This window comes from Aythya ferina (genome assembly GCF_964211825.1).
Source record: "Aythya ferina genome assembly, chromosome: Z".
Taxonomy (NCBI): domain Eukaryota; kingdom Metazoa; phylum Chordata; class Aves; order Anseriformes; family Anatidae; genus Aythya; species Aythya ferina.
The window spans coordinates 35,685,211-35,700,722 of NC_140299.1; the positions used below are offsets into that span (position 1 = coordinate 35,685,211).

Genomic DNA, 15,512 nt, shown 5'->3' on the forward strand with positions numbered 1-15,512 from the left:
TTAAAATAAAATGTTTGATTATCTGTTACCACATAGCTCCAAGTTCTCAGAGTACTCTTAACTTTCTTGATTATTTAAGGCCAAATCTGTAGAACCTGCTCTGTTTGTTGTTTTTTTTAATCTTGCTATTTGTAAAACTGAAAGGAGGTATGCCATTGATTTTTTTATTAGATAAAATTGTTTTCGTTAAAACTATGTAACGATGGCATAATTGCATGCAACTTTGAATTATTTTTTCTTGAAAATGGTTAATTGCTTGACTTATTAAGACCTGTGGTAGGATATAATACGATTCTCTTCCCAGAATGCTTTCTTTGAAGATTCTAGGAAACATACTGTCTTACAATACTTCCCCAAACTTTTTTTGTTTTGAAAATCTTTTTTTGTTTGTTTGTTTTTGTTTGTTTGTTTTTGCAATGATTATACTGTTTCAGAATGAGTATTCTGTTTCACACCTCATTGTGAACACCTAAACGTTTCCTTATAGTCTAATGTTTCATTTTTGACAAGTCATTAAAAATGGGCCAAACCTCAAAAATATTATCCTGTCCTGTTGTGTAATGTATAGCACAACACAGGAAAATATCATATCAGGAAAAAACTTGAGCTTAAGAATATTTTTTCAGTTTCTTCTTTTTTTAGAAAGGTAAATCTATATAATCTTTGTAACTAAATACAGCTGTGTTAAACATTTGAAATAGGTAGTACTCATGGGAAAACTGATTGGAGCTTAAAACTTGTACAAATTGACAGCCTCTCTTCACTCCATTTTTCATCCTAAAGAAGTCTGCAAATATTCTTAGCTCACATCATTATTGCTCATCAGTGGTTCTAATTAGCTAAACAGGAGTTTGTCTCAGTCATTGATCATCATCAGCTTCTTGACAGTGCCTGAATTTTTTCCCATATTCCAGTGGACCTTTTTTAATATGTTGGAAATACATAACGACTCAATTAATAAAGTCAGTTGAAGATTTTTCTACATGTTTCTTAAAAGGAGGAGGAGATGACTGCAGTTCTTAGCTAATCTCATTTTAAGGCACAACAACAGATCCAAATATGATATGCAACTTCCAGTAACATTACCTTGAGTGTCTGTGGGGAACTGTCTTGTAATGAATATTGGAAGTCATCCTATGCCAGCAGGAGGAGCTGCTGATAAAGTTCCATGTGAGATTTCAGCTTATGCTTTAGTCTTCTGAAGACATCCGTCATGTGTGTTTGCGTTCTTAAAATTATTATTATTATTATTTTTTTCCTTTTTTTTTTTTTTTTCTAGAGCGGCGTGTGATAACTAATGAAGCTATTTTGGGGGATATTATACAACCTGCATAATCTTGAGAATCCGGAAAAAAAACAACCCACCCCTCATAGCCAAAAAAATCCTTGAATTTACATTAGATTTTTTCCATTTACCCCAAAGGGCTGTGCTGCCATTCAGAGGGACCTCAACAGGCTGGAGGGATGGGCCAAGAGGAACCTCATTTAGATCAACAAGGGCAAGTGCAGGGTCCTGCACCTAGTGAGGAATAACTCCAAACACCACCACAGGCTGAGGGCTGACTTGCTTAAGAGCAGCTCTGCGGAGAGAGACCCGGGAGTCCTGGTGGACAGCAGGCTTACCATGAGCCAGCAATGTGCCCTTGTGGCCAAGAAGGCCAACAGTGTCTTGGGGTGCATTCAGAAGGACATTGCCTGCAGGTCAAGGGAGGTGATTCTCCCTCTGGGTGGGGCTCAGCCCTGGTGAGGCCACACCTGGAGTATTGTATCCAGCTCTGGGCTCCCCAGTGCAAGAGGGACATGGAGATACTGTGGTAAGTCTAGAGGAGGGCTATGAAGATGATGAGGGGACTAGAACACCTGTCATACAAGGACAGGCCAAGAGAGCTGCCTGTTTAGCCTGGAAAAGAGAAGACTGAGGGGAGACCTCATCAATGGGTGTAAGTATCTGAGGGGAGGGTGTCAAGAGGATGGAGCTGGTCTCTTTTCAGTTTTGCCCAGAGACAGGACGAGAGGCAATGGGCACAAATTGAAGCACAGGATGTTCTGACTGAATATGAGGGGGCACTTCTGTACTGTGAGGGTGAGAGTGCTGGCACAGGTTGCCCAGAGAGGTTGTGGAGTCTTCTCTGGAGATATTCAAAATCTGCCTGGATGCCATCCTGCGCAATGTGCTCTACATGTAGGTGATCCTGCTCGGCAGGGGGGTTGGACAAGATGATCTTCAGAGGTCTCTTCCAACCTTGGCCATTCTGTGACTTATGATGATGATCATGATAGATCTTTATTTTCAAACTTTGTTCCTTCACAGATCTTTTCCAAGTATTTGGTTGAGGATCATATAAATAGATAAAATACAGAATTTAATTACAAATGTGCTTTGGACAACTGGCTCTTCTGTGCATGTGTTTACATATACTGGCATATTTTTTGCTTAAGTGACTAATAAAGGTCTGCTTTTTTTTTTCTTCTCTCCAGTCTCACACTTTATTCTTAAAACCTCTTTGGTGCAGCCTTGTCCTAAAGTTACAGGGCTCCGTAAGTGCTTGACTACTGATAAAACACCAGAATTAGGTATGCATACTATTTTTCAGTTCTCAAGAGAAATCTGTTCACTTGCCTGGTTCTTGGTTGGTTTATTCCCTTTCTTCTCCTTCTCTCTTTAAAATGAAAAAAAACACCTGTAGAATTCTTTTGAGACTTGCTTTGAGGTATCTGCCTTGACCCATCAGGTTTACAGATCAATTAATCCATTAGAAAACAAGTTTAATAAATTTTAAAGTGATGATTGCATGGCTGAGTTAAGAGGTTAGTTAATTATCCAGTATTTGTGTTTAATTAGGCTTAGTTTTAAAAAAAGGTTGGCTCTCTGAGCAGAGGTAGTGATAAGAGGAGCTGGAAAGACAATGGCAGATTGTGGATGGTAGGTGAAGTAAGAGTGCTGCGAGCAATGGTTTAATGTAAAAATACAAAATAAAAACAGCTGAACTGAAATGGGGAGGGAAGTAAATCACTGTGGGAGCAAAGCATGGATGGGACATTTCAATCAGCAGTTGAGGTCAGGATTCCTTTGAGGACAGGAGGTAGCATTATTCAGTGGTTTGTGTGTTTTGTATTGTATCGTCCAACTCTGTGTTGGATGCATTACTATTCTAAGTATTTCATAGTAGTGACTTACTTTTTTGTTTGTTTTCTATAGCTTCTAAAGTTTTGTTTCAAGCAGAGCAGTTATATGTACATCTAACCTTAAAGTCTTGATTTTTTTTTCCTAGTTGTAACTAAGAGGTGAAGAAACTTGGAGTAACATAATATCTACAATTTAGTATGCATCACTTCATCATGGTGTATTGTCATTACAAGAGAGAGAGATCCTTCCTCCCAAAATATTTGAGTTTTGTGTACAGCAAACACTAACTTTGAAAAAGACGCCTGGTAGCTGCTAAGGGTAATTGAGTAAAGAAGCTGAATATGAGGAAGCAATGGTAGTTTTAGGCTGGAGCAAACTTTTGGCTCTTTTAAGTTGCATAATAACAGACAGTACCTATCGTGAGTGGTAGACTTGTTTCAGGAATGTGCAAACTTCTGTGATGAGCGTTAGACAAGTATCTACACTCTGAGTTTTTCTTACACTTTATTATTAAAATTACTGTAAAGATATCGTTACATTGCAAAGGTTAATAAACTTTTCAGAAATATTTTTTTTGAAACCTGATAGTTTGAATTCTGGAAATTAGTGTTGTGGTTTAACCTTGGTAGGCAGCTGAGCCCCACACAGCAGCTCACTCACCCCCCTGCAACAGTATGGGGATGAGAATCAAAAGGGTAAAAGCGAGAAAATGCATGGGTTGAGATAATGACAGTTTAGTGTGTAAAACAAAAACTGTGCAGGCAAGCAAAGCACAATAAGGAGTCCATTTACAACTTTCCAGATGCTCAGCCATTTCCTGGAAAGTAAGGCTCAATCACACAAGGTACTTGGGAAGACAAACACTGTAGCTCCAAACGTCCCCCATTCCTGTCTTTCCTCCCAGCTGTGTTACTGAGTATGACACACATGGTCAGCCTGTGCCGGCTGTCCTGACTGTGTCCTCCATCAGCTCTTGGTGCACCCCAGGCTCCTCACTGCCAGGACAGCAGGAGGAGCTGGAAAGGCCTTGGGTCTGTGTGAGCACTGCTCTGCAGCAACTAAAATATTAGTATGTTATCAACACCGTTTTGGTCAAAAATCCGTATGAAGAAAATAGCTCAATGCCACTCAAAGTCAGTGCAACTAGTTAGGCATTACTGTTAGGGTGGGTCATTTTTAATTGCATGTTGAGTATTATGAAACCTCTTTGTTCTGTTTAGTCTCTTCTGTTGCCTTTTTTTGTCACTAGATTTTTCTTCAAAAGACATCACAGTGTAACCTTTAGGAATACATGAGATAACTTCATATTTACACAGATCTCTGTAAGTACAGTCCACTTACATGTAGTTTAGTTTTATTAGGTATTCAAAGAGAAACTATGGAACACCTTCTGTACAATATATTTCACAGCTCACATCTTCCTAGCAACATATCATAGCAACTCCTTGATGCTTGTGATAGTAAGAGATCAACCTCTTTTAGGTCAGGATCTGATACGCATTTTCCTGTTTAGTTTCTTCTGGAATACTTGTTGAATATTCATGTTTTCACTTTTCTCTCTTAATTACAGCTTCTGAATTATTTTATCTATAGAAATAGATTTATTTATGCCATACAACTACTTAATATCCTATACATTTATTTTTTCTCCAAGGTATGTGTAATTTAAATACATATCTTTTCAGGCATTTTTTCTTTATTCTTTTTTGAATGCTACAATGCATCCGTTCTGTATTTGCAGTAGGAGATCATTTACTATCACACATGAAACCTTGAAACCTTGGTTCCCAAAACCCTTGCTGTAAATTCTATACCATTTTTACTTAATTCTTTATTTACTCAAGATCAGACTAGATATTTTAAGTCATTATTTATTTAATTTATTTAAATGTATATGGTATTGAATGGCCTACAGGGACACTGGTCTTTAGCCTTTAAAATCACTCATAGGAGTAGAATATGCAGTTAATGCTGGAGAACAAAAATTGCCCATGTCTGCTCCCTGTTACATAATACTTTGTTGCTTCAATAGATTAAGCTTTTTGGACACAGATGAATATTCTTATTCACTTTTGATCAGATTTACAGAGTTAGGAATGCCACTCTTCCCTTCCTTTCTACCTCTGAAAGATTCCCATTTTGGTGGAGCAAAAGCTGCACAGATAGGATTCTTTGCTTCTAGGGATGGCTTATGTCTAGCAATAATGGAAGTTTAACTGTATAATGACAGCAGGGATGATCTGAATGAATTTCTGCTTATTTGCCACCTGTGGTGCTTGGGATACCTGAAATTGGCCATTTTTCACTATGAGAATAGTACATTTCTCGGATCATTTGTCACAGATGCATGTGACAGGAATATCTGCATCCCTACTATTAAACCATTCCTTCTCTTTTTTTCCTGAAAGAGAAGCCAGTAAGCAAAGTAGTATTTAAAACAGTTAAAGGAACAGTATCACAATGTGATGAGGTCGTTCTACAAAGTGTTAGTGACTTATCAACTGGTTTTCTGTGAAGTGTTGTGAAGATTATTATAGCCCTGTACTTATTACCACATTGGAGAGGCTCTGCTCATTCATTACGCAACCTTCCCAGTCTTCTTTATCTTGTAAAAATTATATATTCCATCCATGTGTAAGATAGTAAATGGTAAAATTGTCATCTATGATATTCAGAAAAAAGGTTGTTTCAGACAGAAATGCTGTGTAGTCCAGAGAAGGACTTCACAAGTCCAAACAGCTTTGTGCGTCTCTTTTACCAAGAAGGGAAAAGCATTTTGTTCAGTCTGTAGACAAGTGTACTTTATGCAGCTGGGGAGGAATGAGACAGATAATTTTAGCTATTTAAAAATGTATTTTAAGACCTCTTGCTTCAGTTTCTTTTAGAACAAAGTTGTGTTAGCTGTTTACAGATGTAATTTGCTGTCACTTGCCATATGCTCCCTGATTAATTCTGCAAGGCCTGTCAGTTTCAGATAATTTAATTTTCTGTGCTTTAAAATGACATTCATTATCAGGACATGAAAAATTCAAATGATTAACTGCAAATTATGACTAATAAAGTGTCTATTTTTTTTGTTTGTTTCCAGAGAAAAGCAGAAAGCTGAAGTCAAGGACAGAAAGGTATTAGAGATTTTGCAAGCCAAAGACAGCAAAATAGAAACCCTAGAACAGGTTAGTATTATATTTAAATAGAGCAGTCAATAAACTTTTATCATTGACATCAAATTTATATTTCTTGAGATGCAAAAATATTTTGTTGCGTCTTAAGGTGAAAGTCACAGGTGATTCAGAAATTATAGCCTTCTGGTAAAGTGTCAATTAAACTCAGAAAAGTTGTTCAGACAGTTGACCGGTTACTTAAGAAGTTCCTCTGAGTTTAGATGAAACTTCTTCTGGAAAGTTTTAGTGAATTGATGCCTAATTTTACTTCACAGAATGATCCAAATTTGGATTTTAATCTAATAGAGTTCTGACTACGTTTTGGATGTAATATGCTTTTGGTTGGAAAGATTTTTCTATTCTGACAAGTGCTTTAAGCAAAAATAAAACATTTCTGGAGTAATGAGGACTAACCATTTAGTATACTAAAAGCAATACAGCTAAGTATTTTAGTGTTACTAACATATAGCAGTATTAAGCTAACTGTTACCATAAACTGTATGACAATATTGGCAAATCTGAAGTGACATACATAAATGAAACGTCTGTCATATATGTTCTTTACTGAACTGCTTGTTCAAAATAAAAATGAGTACAGTGTATCAGCACAAAATTAAGTGAAAAACATGTATGGAAACAAGCTGTCAGTGAAATTGAGGAAATGAGCTCATTTCTAAAAACTAAATTAATTATTTGAAAAATAATCAAAGCTGTTGAATTCCTCACAGGATTTGAAGTATTATACTTATGTAACCAATACTTACAAGCACTAAGAAGAAGCAGAACACCTTTCTTTTCCTCATGAATCTCAAATGACTTCCTTCTCAAAACTATGAGGAAAAGAGAGTTTGCTTTTCGTTACTAAGAATGTTAATAAGGAAAAAATCATGATTAAACCAAGTGTAATTTGGGGGGAGAGAAAGAGAATTATAATTACAGATAACAGCTGATACCATAAGCACAGACAACAGTCTAGAGTTTGTTTTCAGCTGCCTAAGTCCATCCATTCCTGGGGATAAAAGGCTCGCTGATAAATGTAGTTGTTTTTATAGAATCATAGATGGGGTGAGGTAGGAAGGGGCTTCTGGAGGTCATCTGGCCCCAAATCCCCTATTCAAGCAGGAGCAAGTTACCCAGGACCATGTCCACATGGCTTTTGCCTATCTGCAAGGAAGAAGGCTCCACAGCTTCTCTGGGCAACCTGTGCCAGTGTATGGTCACCCTCACAATGGAAAAGTGCTTCCAGATTGTGAACATCAGGACAGAATCTCCTGTGCTTCTCTTTGTGCCCACTGCCTCCAGTCCCGGGACTGGGCACCACAAAAAGGAGCCTGGCTCTGTCCTGTCTGCACCCTCCCTTCAGGTATTTATCGGCAGTGATGAGATCCCCCCCACGCCAAGCCTTCTCTTCTCCAGGCTGAAGACTCCCAGCTCTCCCAGCCTTTCCTTGTGTGAGATCAGCTCCACTCCAATGATCACTGTTGTTGCTTTTTGTTGGACTCTCTCTGATAGCTCCAGGCCTCTCTTGTGTTGTGGAGACCAGAACTGGACCCAGTGCTCCAGGTATAGCGTAACCAGTACTGAACCAAGGGAAAGGATCACCTCCCTTCATGTGCTGACTGTACTTCCCCTCATGCAGATGAGGATACCCTTCACCATTTTTGCCACATGGACACGTTGCTGGCTCATGGCCTGGTTGGTTTCCAACAGGATTCCCATGTCCCTTTCTGCAGAGCTGTTTCCAGCTGGGTATGTGCTGGTGCCTGGGGCAGCTGTTCTGCAGACAAAGGACTCTGCACTTCTTCCCCTTGTTGAACATCATGAGGTTCCTGGCAGACATTTCCCAAGCTTGTCCAAGTTCCTCTGGATGGCAGCATGACACTCTGGTTTATCAATCAGTGCTGCAAGGTTTTTGTTGTCAGCAATATTAGGGTTTGCTCTGCCCCTTCAGCCAGATCGTTAACAAAATTTCTCCCGATTCTCACAGAATCACAGAATTTCTAGGTTGGAAGAGACCTCAAGATCATCGAGTCCAACCTCTGACCTAATGCTAGCAGTCCCCACTAAACCATATCCCTCTGATTGCCTAGACCCTAGGATCTTTCTTATTTGAAAGAGGTAACTTCTATAGTCAGTGGAATAAACTAGTTTCCAGAGTTTACCTGCTTTGGATTTGTTCAAAAACTGATACACCTGCTGCCTGACAAGAAACACCACTGAGGTGTGATTCTTCATCCTTTTATTTCGTATTAGAGCAGTGGTTAGAGTTTCTGTGGTTTTAGTTCCTCTGTGGCTGTAGATGTGATTCATAATGCATCTGGTGCTTACATGTACATCGAAGTTATTAAGCAGCAATTCGTGACTGTTGCTGCATTTTTACCCTATCCTTAGTTGAAAGAAAAAAAAAAAAAAAAAACTGTGTAAGATGCATGTAAGGATTTGTGTGCAGTAATGTGCTTTTAAGAAAGACTGCCTGCTGTGCTAGCTTTTGAACCTGTAGCATGCATCTCCATGAGATTGCTATCTGTGGTTTCAGATCAATTTTGGAAGCTGAAATTGATATTGATCAGAAATCTGAAATTGATTGTATGCATTGAAGTTACTATCTGCAAGTGGAGAGAGACTGGAAATGTAACTAGTACCAAGGAAAAGAGGCAACCAAGGAAAGGATGGCTTGGCAACATGATGGGAAGAATCAGCTGATGAGTAGAACAGAAGCTGCTTTTTCTGTGATAGTGCCTGCTGAAACACATGTTTCAATTGAGCCATTTCGTGTAGTTTCCAATACTGTAGTATTGACTCATGGAGTGGATTGTGAAGGGCACTGGTTGGTGTCAAAGGCCAGTGCTGTGTATTAAAGCTGTATACAACACCGGTAGCATTCTGGTCTTACCTCATCCGTTTCCTAGGATGCCAGCAGGTTGCAAGAAAGGGGGATTGTTTTCTGAGTTTGTAGAGTGTTCATGGTGGTTTGGACCCAAAGGGTAATCGAAGACTTGAGCTGGGATAGAGAACAATATAGTGGGGAGCATTCTCATTTATTTTGTCTTTCTGTATTTGCTCATTCTTTGTTTATTTAAGGAGAAATGACATTATTTGTGTAATTAACATACCAATGTATTGTTTATGAAAGTGTCAGCTTTGGCAGTAATAACACTGGAAGTTCTGTTCTATAAAGTATAGAAAACAACAGTTCAACCCTGCATATTGCAGTCTACCAATCTGTTATGTCTGGGAAGGTGGGATTATCCAGTCTTTTTTTTTTCTGTTGTTTTCCCTTCCTTTTCATGCATCACATTGGGATATCAATTACAATAACATTTGTCACAAGGGTATGTATTTACTAGGAATTTGAGTGGCCACTGATCAGCTGATGGTACAAATCCATGCTGCAAATGGGAAAAAAAAAGCAAATAAACTTGTTCAACGTGTGAGCTGATGTTGCTGCCAGAAATAGCAACAAAACCCTAGAATGAAATTCTCCTTCTCTTGTATTCTGCTTAGACATTGTCCTGACATGCCGAAGAGCCCATTTAAAATGACCATAAATAGGAAATCTTATTTCCTACACTGTAGGTGAGATGCCTATAGTTACTTAATACTGAGAGCTAAATTAGCTTTATTTGTACTGAGATGTTTCAGCTGGCTGAAGACATTCCTTTTTTTAGGATGTTACAGAAAATCTACTAAAATAATTAATTAATTAAATGTGAGTACAGTCTTTAATCAATTTTGTTTAATCGAGGAAAAAATTACTCCAATATTCATAAGAACAGAATTCATGGTTTTAAGTGTAAAAATGTATGTAAGTTTGTTTTTGCAAAATTTCTGCTGTCTGATAACTTCTCTGTGAGAAGAGAGCACATCCATCGACCTTTTGTGTGCATTAGCATCATTCAGTCTGATGTGCACCTTTGCTAAATTAAAATGGTGTAATATTAGATTTAGATAAATGTATGACTGTTTATTTCTTGTAATGAGTTTATTGTGTAGCTACTTGTTTTTTCAACATTTTAAATGTTATGTGAAGCACTTGTGTACCTTTTGAAGGTCCAAATAATATCGTATTTATTGAAGTACTTATTAATTGGTAGTATTTTCATCTATTACTGCACATAACTCTGAAACAAAACATGCCATGTTTGAGCTTTCCATATTATTTTTCCCTTTATTCCTCCTCCTCTTATTACTGTCTTTGTAACTCATTGATCACTCTTGGTAGTCACACCTGTGCCATACCTGGTGTTGTGTGTATCAATTATTCTAAATGCTGTGTGGTAAAAATCTCACACCTTTGAGGGTGATGGCTAAATTGCTATACCTGTCTTATTGATGACATTTTTATTTTGTATGACTAATAGCATTAAGTCATACAATCAGAATCATTTAGAATGGAAAAAATCTTCAAGATCATCACCTACCAAGTCCCTTCACTAACTCATGCCCATTAGTGCCATAGAATCATAAGTCACTGTTTCAAAACTCTTTCCTCAGTAGCGTTGCATCCTTGCCATGTATGCGTAGTTTCTCTGTGTGTTTCAAGGAAAAGAATGTGTAACTACTCTACTGCCTTTATGTGGATACAGCACTTTCCTACAGTTATGATTATTGTTATTCTGAAGACTGATTGCTGCAGGTATCTTTTTCATTCTCCTTTTTTCTTTGAAAACATTTTTTCCTGGTGTACTTAATGTATAATGTTTGTATGTCTCAAATATATCACTGCTGCTGTCTCCAATGTCTTTCTCCCCGCCCCCTCCTTCTGTTAAAATAAGGTGAGGTTTTGCAATAATACATTCAAATTTGTGACTTTTAAACTATTAGTTTAGAGGATAGTGTGGGAGCAGGAAATTCAGTCTTTCGCCATGCATGCAATAGATTAAAATATCTTCACTTGTTTTCCTTAGAAGATGAAATTAAAGATGAGCAAAAGTAGCAGTAAACCTTTTTTGTCTTTACAACATTGTTAATTAATTAGGTTTCAATTCTGATCTGGTGGAACTAAAGCTAATCTTTTTGTCCTAGACCTTGTAAGGTTTCAAACCTTATCAACCGATTATACTCTAGAGGGGTTAAAATAGTACTAGCTTGCCTCATTATCTGCACTTGAAAATCTTCAGCTTGCTGTGCAAATCTGTATTAAAGCCCCTTTAATGGGTCCAATTGAAAGAAGCATAATTCTACCTTTAAGCATTAATTAACGCTAATAATTTTTTCTTAACTTTTGTACTTTCACCTGACTGTATTTTTCTTTGTAATAAAATGATGTTATTAAATTAAGACAAATGTATACACACACATTATTGCCATCTTAACATTTTATTTCCAGTAGCAGATAACCTTGATTATTCTTGTGTAATGAGGGACATGAGAATAATTTCAGTAATAGGGAGTTTAGCTGAATGTGTCAGTGGTGATGAGATTATGTGGAGTTTGTAAACTCTTGCAAAAAAAGTTTCTCCAGTGAATGAGATTTATATTTATAGATAATGCAAGTGAACAATATCTGAGGACACAGACATTTTTTTCTTCAAAAAGGTTTTTTAACTCAAGTTGTACCTTGGAAAATATTTCATCATTCAATGCTGGAACCCATTTGTTAGATGCAGCCCTTTCAGACTTCACTGGTGAATTATCATGTGTCTTTTTTACTGCTTGCCAACTTCTAGTTAGCATTCTCATAAAATTAAGGGAAAGAAATCTCGTTAAGGAACTGGCCTGCGTGAGAAAGACAAGAAGGAAAATATAATTCAAATAGTTGAATGTTGCTGATTTTGTTTTATTGATACAAGTCTACCTGAGGTAGGCAGTGTGATGACTATGGCTAATACCTGTGGGCTTGTTTGTCTGAAGAAATTAATAAGCAGTAAATTACAGTGTGCCTTTACAGCTCATTAGTACTTTTGTGTGAATTCCCAACAGGAATGCTTTCTCTGCAAGTTGAAAACGTGTTTCTGTGTGCTAGCTTACTCAGTTTTGAGGAAAGAGTTCTCCCACTTAATCTACCAGACAGCAGCTATATTGGGTGATGGTACAGGTATGCTATAAAGCCACACTTGATTTTCATTAATTTACCTGAGTGGCCAAGCCTGAAGTTGTCTAAAGCTTCTGGATCTTTATTACTCTGCCTTCCTGTTCTAAGTTGTGTTTTTAGCCTGAAATGACAGCTGCACTCAGATTAGACAGGAAAAAAGTACAGTGAATGAAGAAAAGTGATGTTAATTGTCCTGTGCCAGTTCTACCGGTGTGAAATGCTTGATTCTTGTGTTAGCAGAGCTCAATATAAGTCTGGAAAGGAGTAAAAGAGATTTTTCTGTGGGCCTCATCTTTATGATGCTGTTTGTCCTGTAGGAGCTTGGGGTGTAGTGTGAGAATTTCCTGTCCAATTCAGGTAAAAACAATTAAGTAGCCAATCAGAGAAATGATGGGATAGCCTTTTTTCTACAGATTAAAATGGTTTCTAAAGTAATTGGAAACTGTTTATACTGTAGAAGAAATTGACTTCTTAGCTGTTTAGTGTATTATGTTTGTTTTAGTGAAACATTTTTTTTTTCAATTGTAAAATCAGTATAGTGAGTGGGTGAAGCTGGATTTTATTCCTCCCTCTAAGAACAGTGTTGATGAGGAATCTTTTCATATATCATGGCTTCTTACTTGAATACAGGCAGATTTGCTCACATTCAAGAAAACCCCTGTTCCTTAAGGACAGGGTAGCAGAAGGCAGCGTGCCCTTTGAGTTGAAGTACTGCCCATATGAATCTGCTGACCACACATAGGAGGGAGCTTATCAGAAAAGTTGATCATAGCAACAGCTGTTCTTTATTTACTATACCTGATCTGGCAATGTTGATGTATGTGAGTGTAATGAAATACTGCTGTGTCAGGAGTAAATGCTTGTAGGTGTCCTTTCCTGCAGATCTCATAGTCATACACAGTTTCAAAGACAGAGGCTATTTTGCTCTGAGGACCTTGTGCAGCCCTTGCAGAGGATGCCAATGTAGAAAAAATACCCAGTTCCATCAAGATCATGCTCTGCAATGAAGAGAAAAAAAATTCAGCAAATTATTGGTTTTCATTTGGAAATAGTGGGCTCAATAAGGGGTAAGGAGATATTTTGGATTTTCTGCTGCCTGATCCAGAGGGCTGGGCTGCTGCTTTGCATCATTTCAAATATATATATCTGCTAAGGAGAGGTGGAGTAGAGAATGTGTCAATGTGTTTTGTGATCTGGGGGTCGGCCTCTTCTCACAGATTACTGGACTAGAGGGAATGGTCTCAAGTTGTGCCAGGGCAGGCTTAGGTTAGAAATTAGGAGAAATTTCTTCTCAGAAAGAGTGGTCAGGCATTGGAACAGGCTGCTCAGGAAGGTGGTGGAGTCACTGCCCCTGGGGGTGTTCAGGGGGAGGTTGGATGTGGTGCTCAGGGACGTGTTGATATTGGTGGTAGGGGGATGGTTGGACCAGATGATCTTGGAGGTCTTATCCAACCTTAATGATTCTGTGATTCATTGTGCTGCTTTACAGAACAGTTTTTACAGGTCCCATAGAAAATCCAGTCTGACCTGATGCTGAGAACAACTAGACAAAAGAGGAAGGGGGATTTATTCAGAGCAGCTGATGGTTAAGGTGATGTTAGAGCTGTGGCAAGATTGTCAGTATCGATTATATTGTCAGTGTTAGTTATCCTGAGAGCTGTCATATCCTCATTAGAGGAAAATGGCCCATTAATCTTTAAATCTAGCAGATGCATTACTGCAATGCATGCTATACTGGGAGAGATGCTGGTTTTAGTGTGAAGCTACAGCTTTTCTTTTCAGCAGTGCCGCTTCATTTCCAAACTAGAGGTGTTTTCTTGTGAAAAGGTTCCCCTTCTAGGGCAGGGAGCTTGTGCGTATGTTGTTTCAGATATGGCAAATCTATTGCACCCATGCCAGAAACAGTATTTGGCTCCCACCGTCAATACAAAACCAGCTGCTGGCAATGCTTGCCTTATGCCTCTGCAGCAGAAGGAGCAAGCAGAAGTGATGCATGAGATTGTAGGAGATGGTAAGAAGTGAAAGAAATTGTGTAACCTTGTTTTAATGAACAAGATAAGGAAAGTGCTATGAAGTAGTTGTAAAGAGCAGCTCAAATGGAACACAATGGCGCATGTCATAAAGTTTTGTCATTGCTGTCATCTGCTTAGCAGATTTTTGGCTAGAATTTGTTCTTTTGCTGCTAGAGAAAGCAAGACACTAGAGTTGCAAAACTACATGATGTCGCTACATGAAGTCCCAGTGTATTTCCACCACATGTTGAAATACTGAGAAATTCTGTTGGGTGGTATAATTAAGATAGCAAAATTTGCTGAAGATACCCAATTAATCACATCAGACAAGTCTAAAGAGCACAATGGGGAACATAGTGTTCATAATGGATTATACTGTTTGACCCTTACTTAATCTATGGGTCAGGAGAGAATTCAGGTGCAAGACCAACTACTGTCAGAAGAGCAAGAATATATTCTCCACCTGCAAAATGTCATCAGCTGCTTATATTTCTGATCTGCTTCTCTGTAGAGCCATTTCACCTGATACTCCTAGAACAAAAACAAAACCAACCTTTACAGGATCTTTACTTTCTTTTCTTCCTCCTGGAAAAAAAAAAAAAAAAGACCCACCTTGTTTCTTTAATACATAAACAGTAGGTAAACACATCTGAATGGACAGTGTTTTGAGCATTTTTTTTTTTTGTATACATCTCTAGGTTATGTTTATTTCATGTCTATTATTGATAGAAGTTCTGATATTCTCGTTAATGTTGGGAATGGATTTCCTGATGTCTTCTGGCAGCATCATTCTTCTTTTTATTAGGTAAATCCTTTTAAATTGTTTCTTCTTGGGGAGTCCTGGAGCATGGGATGGGATAAAGAAGAACAAACAAACTTATGGTGCTATGAAAATCAAGTGGACTCCTGCACTTCAGTTCCCCTCTCCTTGCTGTTTTTTTTTGTTAAAGATTGTTATAGCTTAAGGGCAAACATGAAAAGCAGGCATTAATAGTGAGATATGTACTCATAATACTGTTGCACAAGTTACGTTTTTATCCATTATACACAGTTGTTTTTTTACCTTGTTTTTTTCTGTCCTTCTTAGAAGTCAAGTTCTAAGTTGAATAGGTGTTTGTGAATGAAGGCATCATGTTACTGTAGAATCAGGTAGCACTGTCAGCATTTTACTTTTGGAG

At 38.0% G+C, this 15,512-nt stretch overlaps 1 protein-coding gene across 7 annotated transcripts in view; it reads left to right on the top strand.

Annotated features, from left to right (window-relative positions):
• Positions 1-15,512, top strand: part of CNTLN (centlein) — a 202,876-nt gene that overhangs the window by 25,397 nt on the left and 161,967 nt on the right. For 6 of the 7 annotated variants that reach the window (XM_084504846.1, XM_084504849.1, XM_084504850.1 and 3 more), the window contains exon 3: positions 6,216-6,300. The exons of the other annotated variant lie outside the window; for it this stretch is intronic. In XM_084504846.1, the coding sequence (XP_084360972.1) occupies positions 6,216-6,300 (85 nt within the window). The remainder of the gene's footprint in view (positions 1-6,215; positions 6,301-15,512) is intronic. 7 annotated transcript variants of the gene reach the window in all.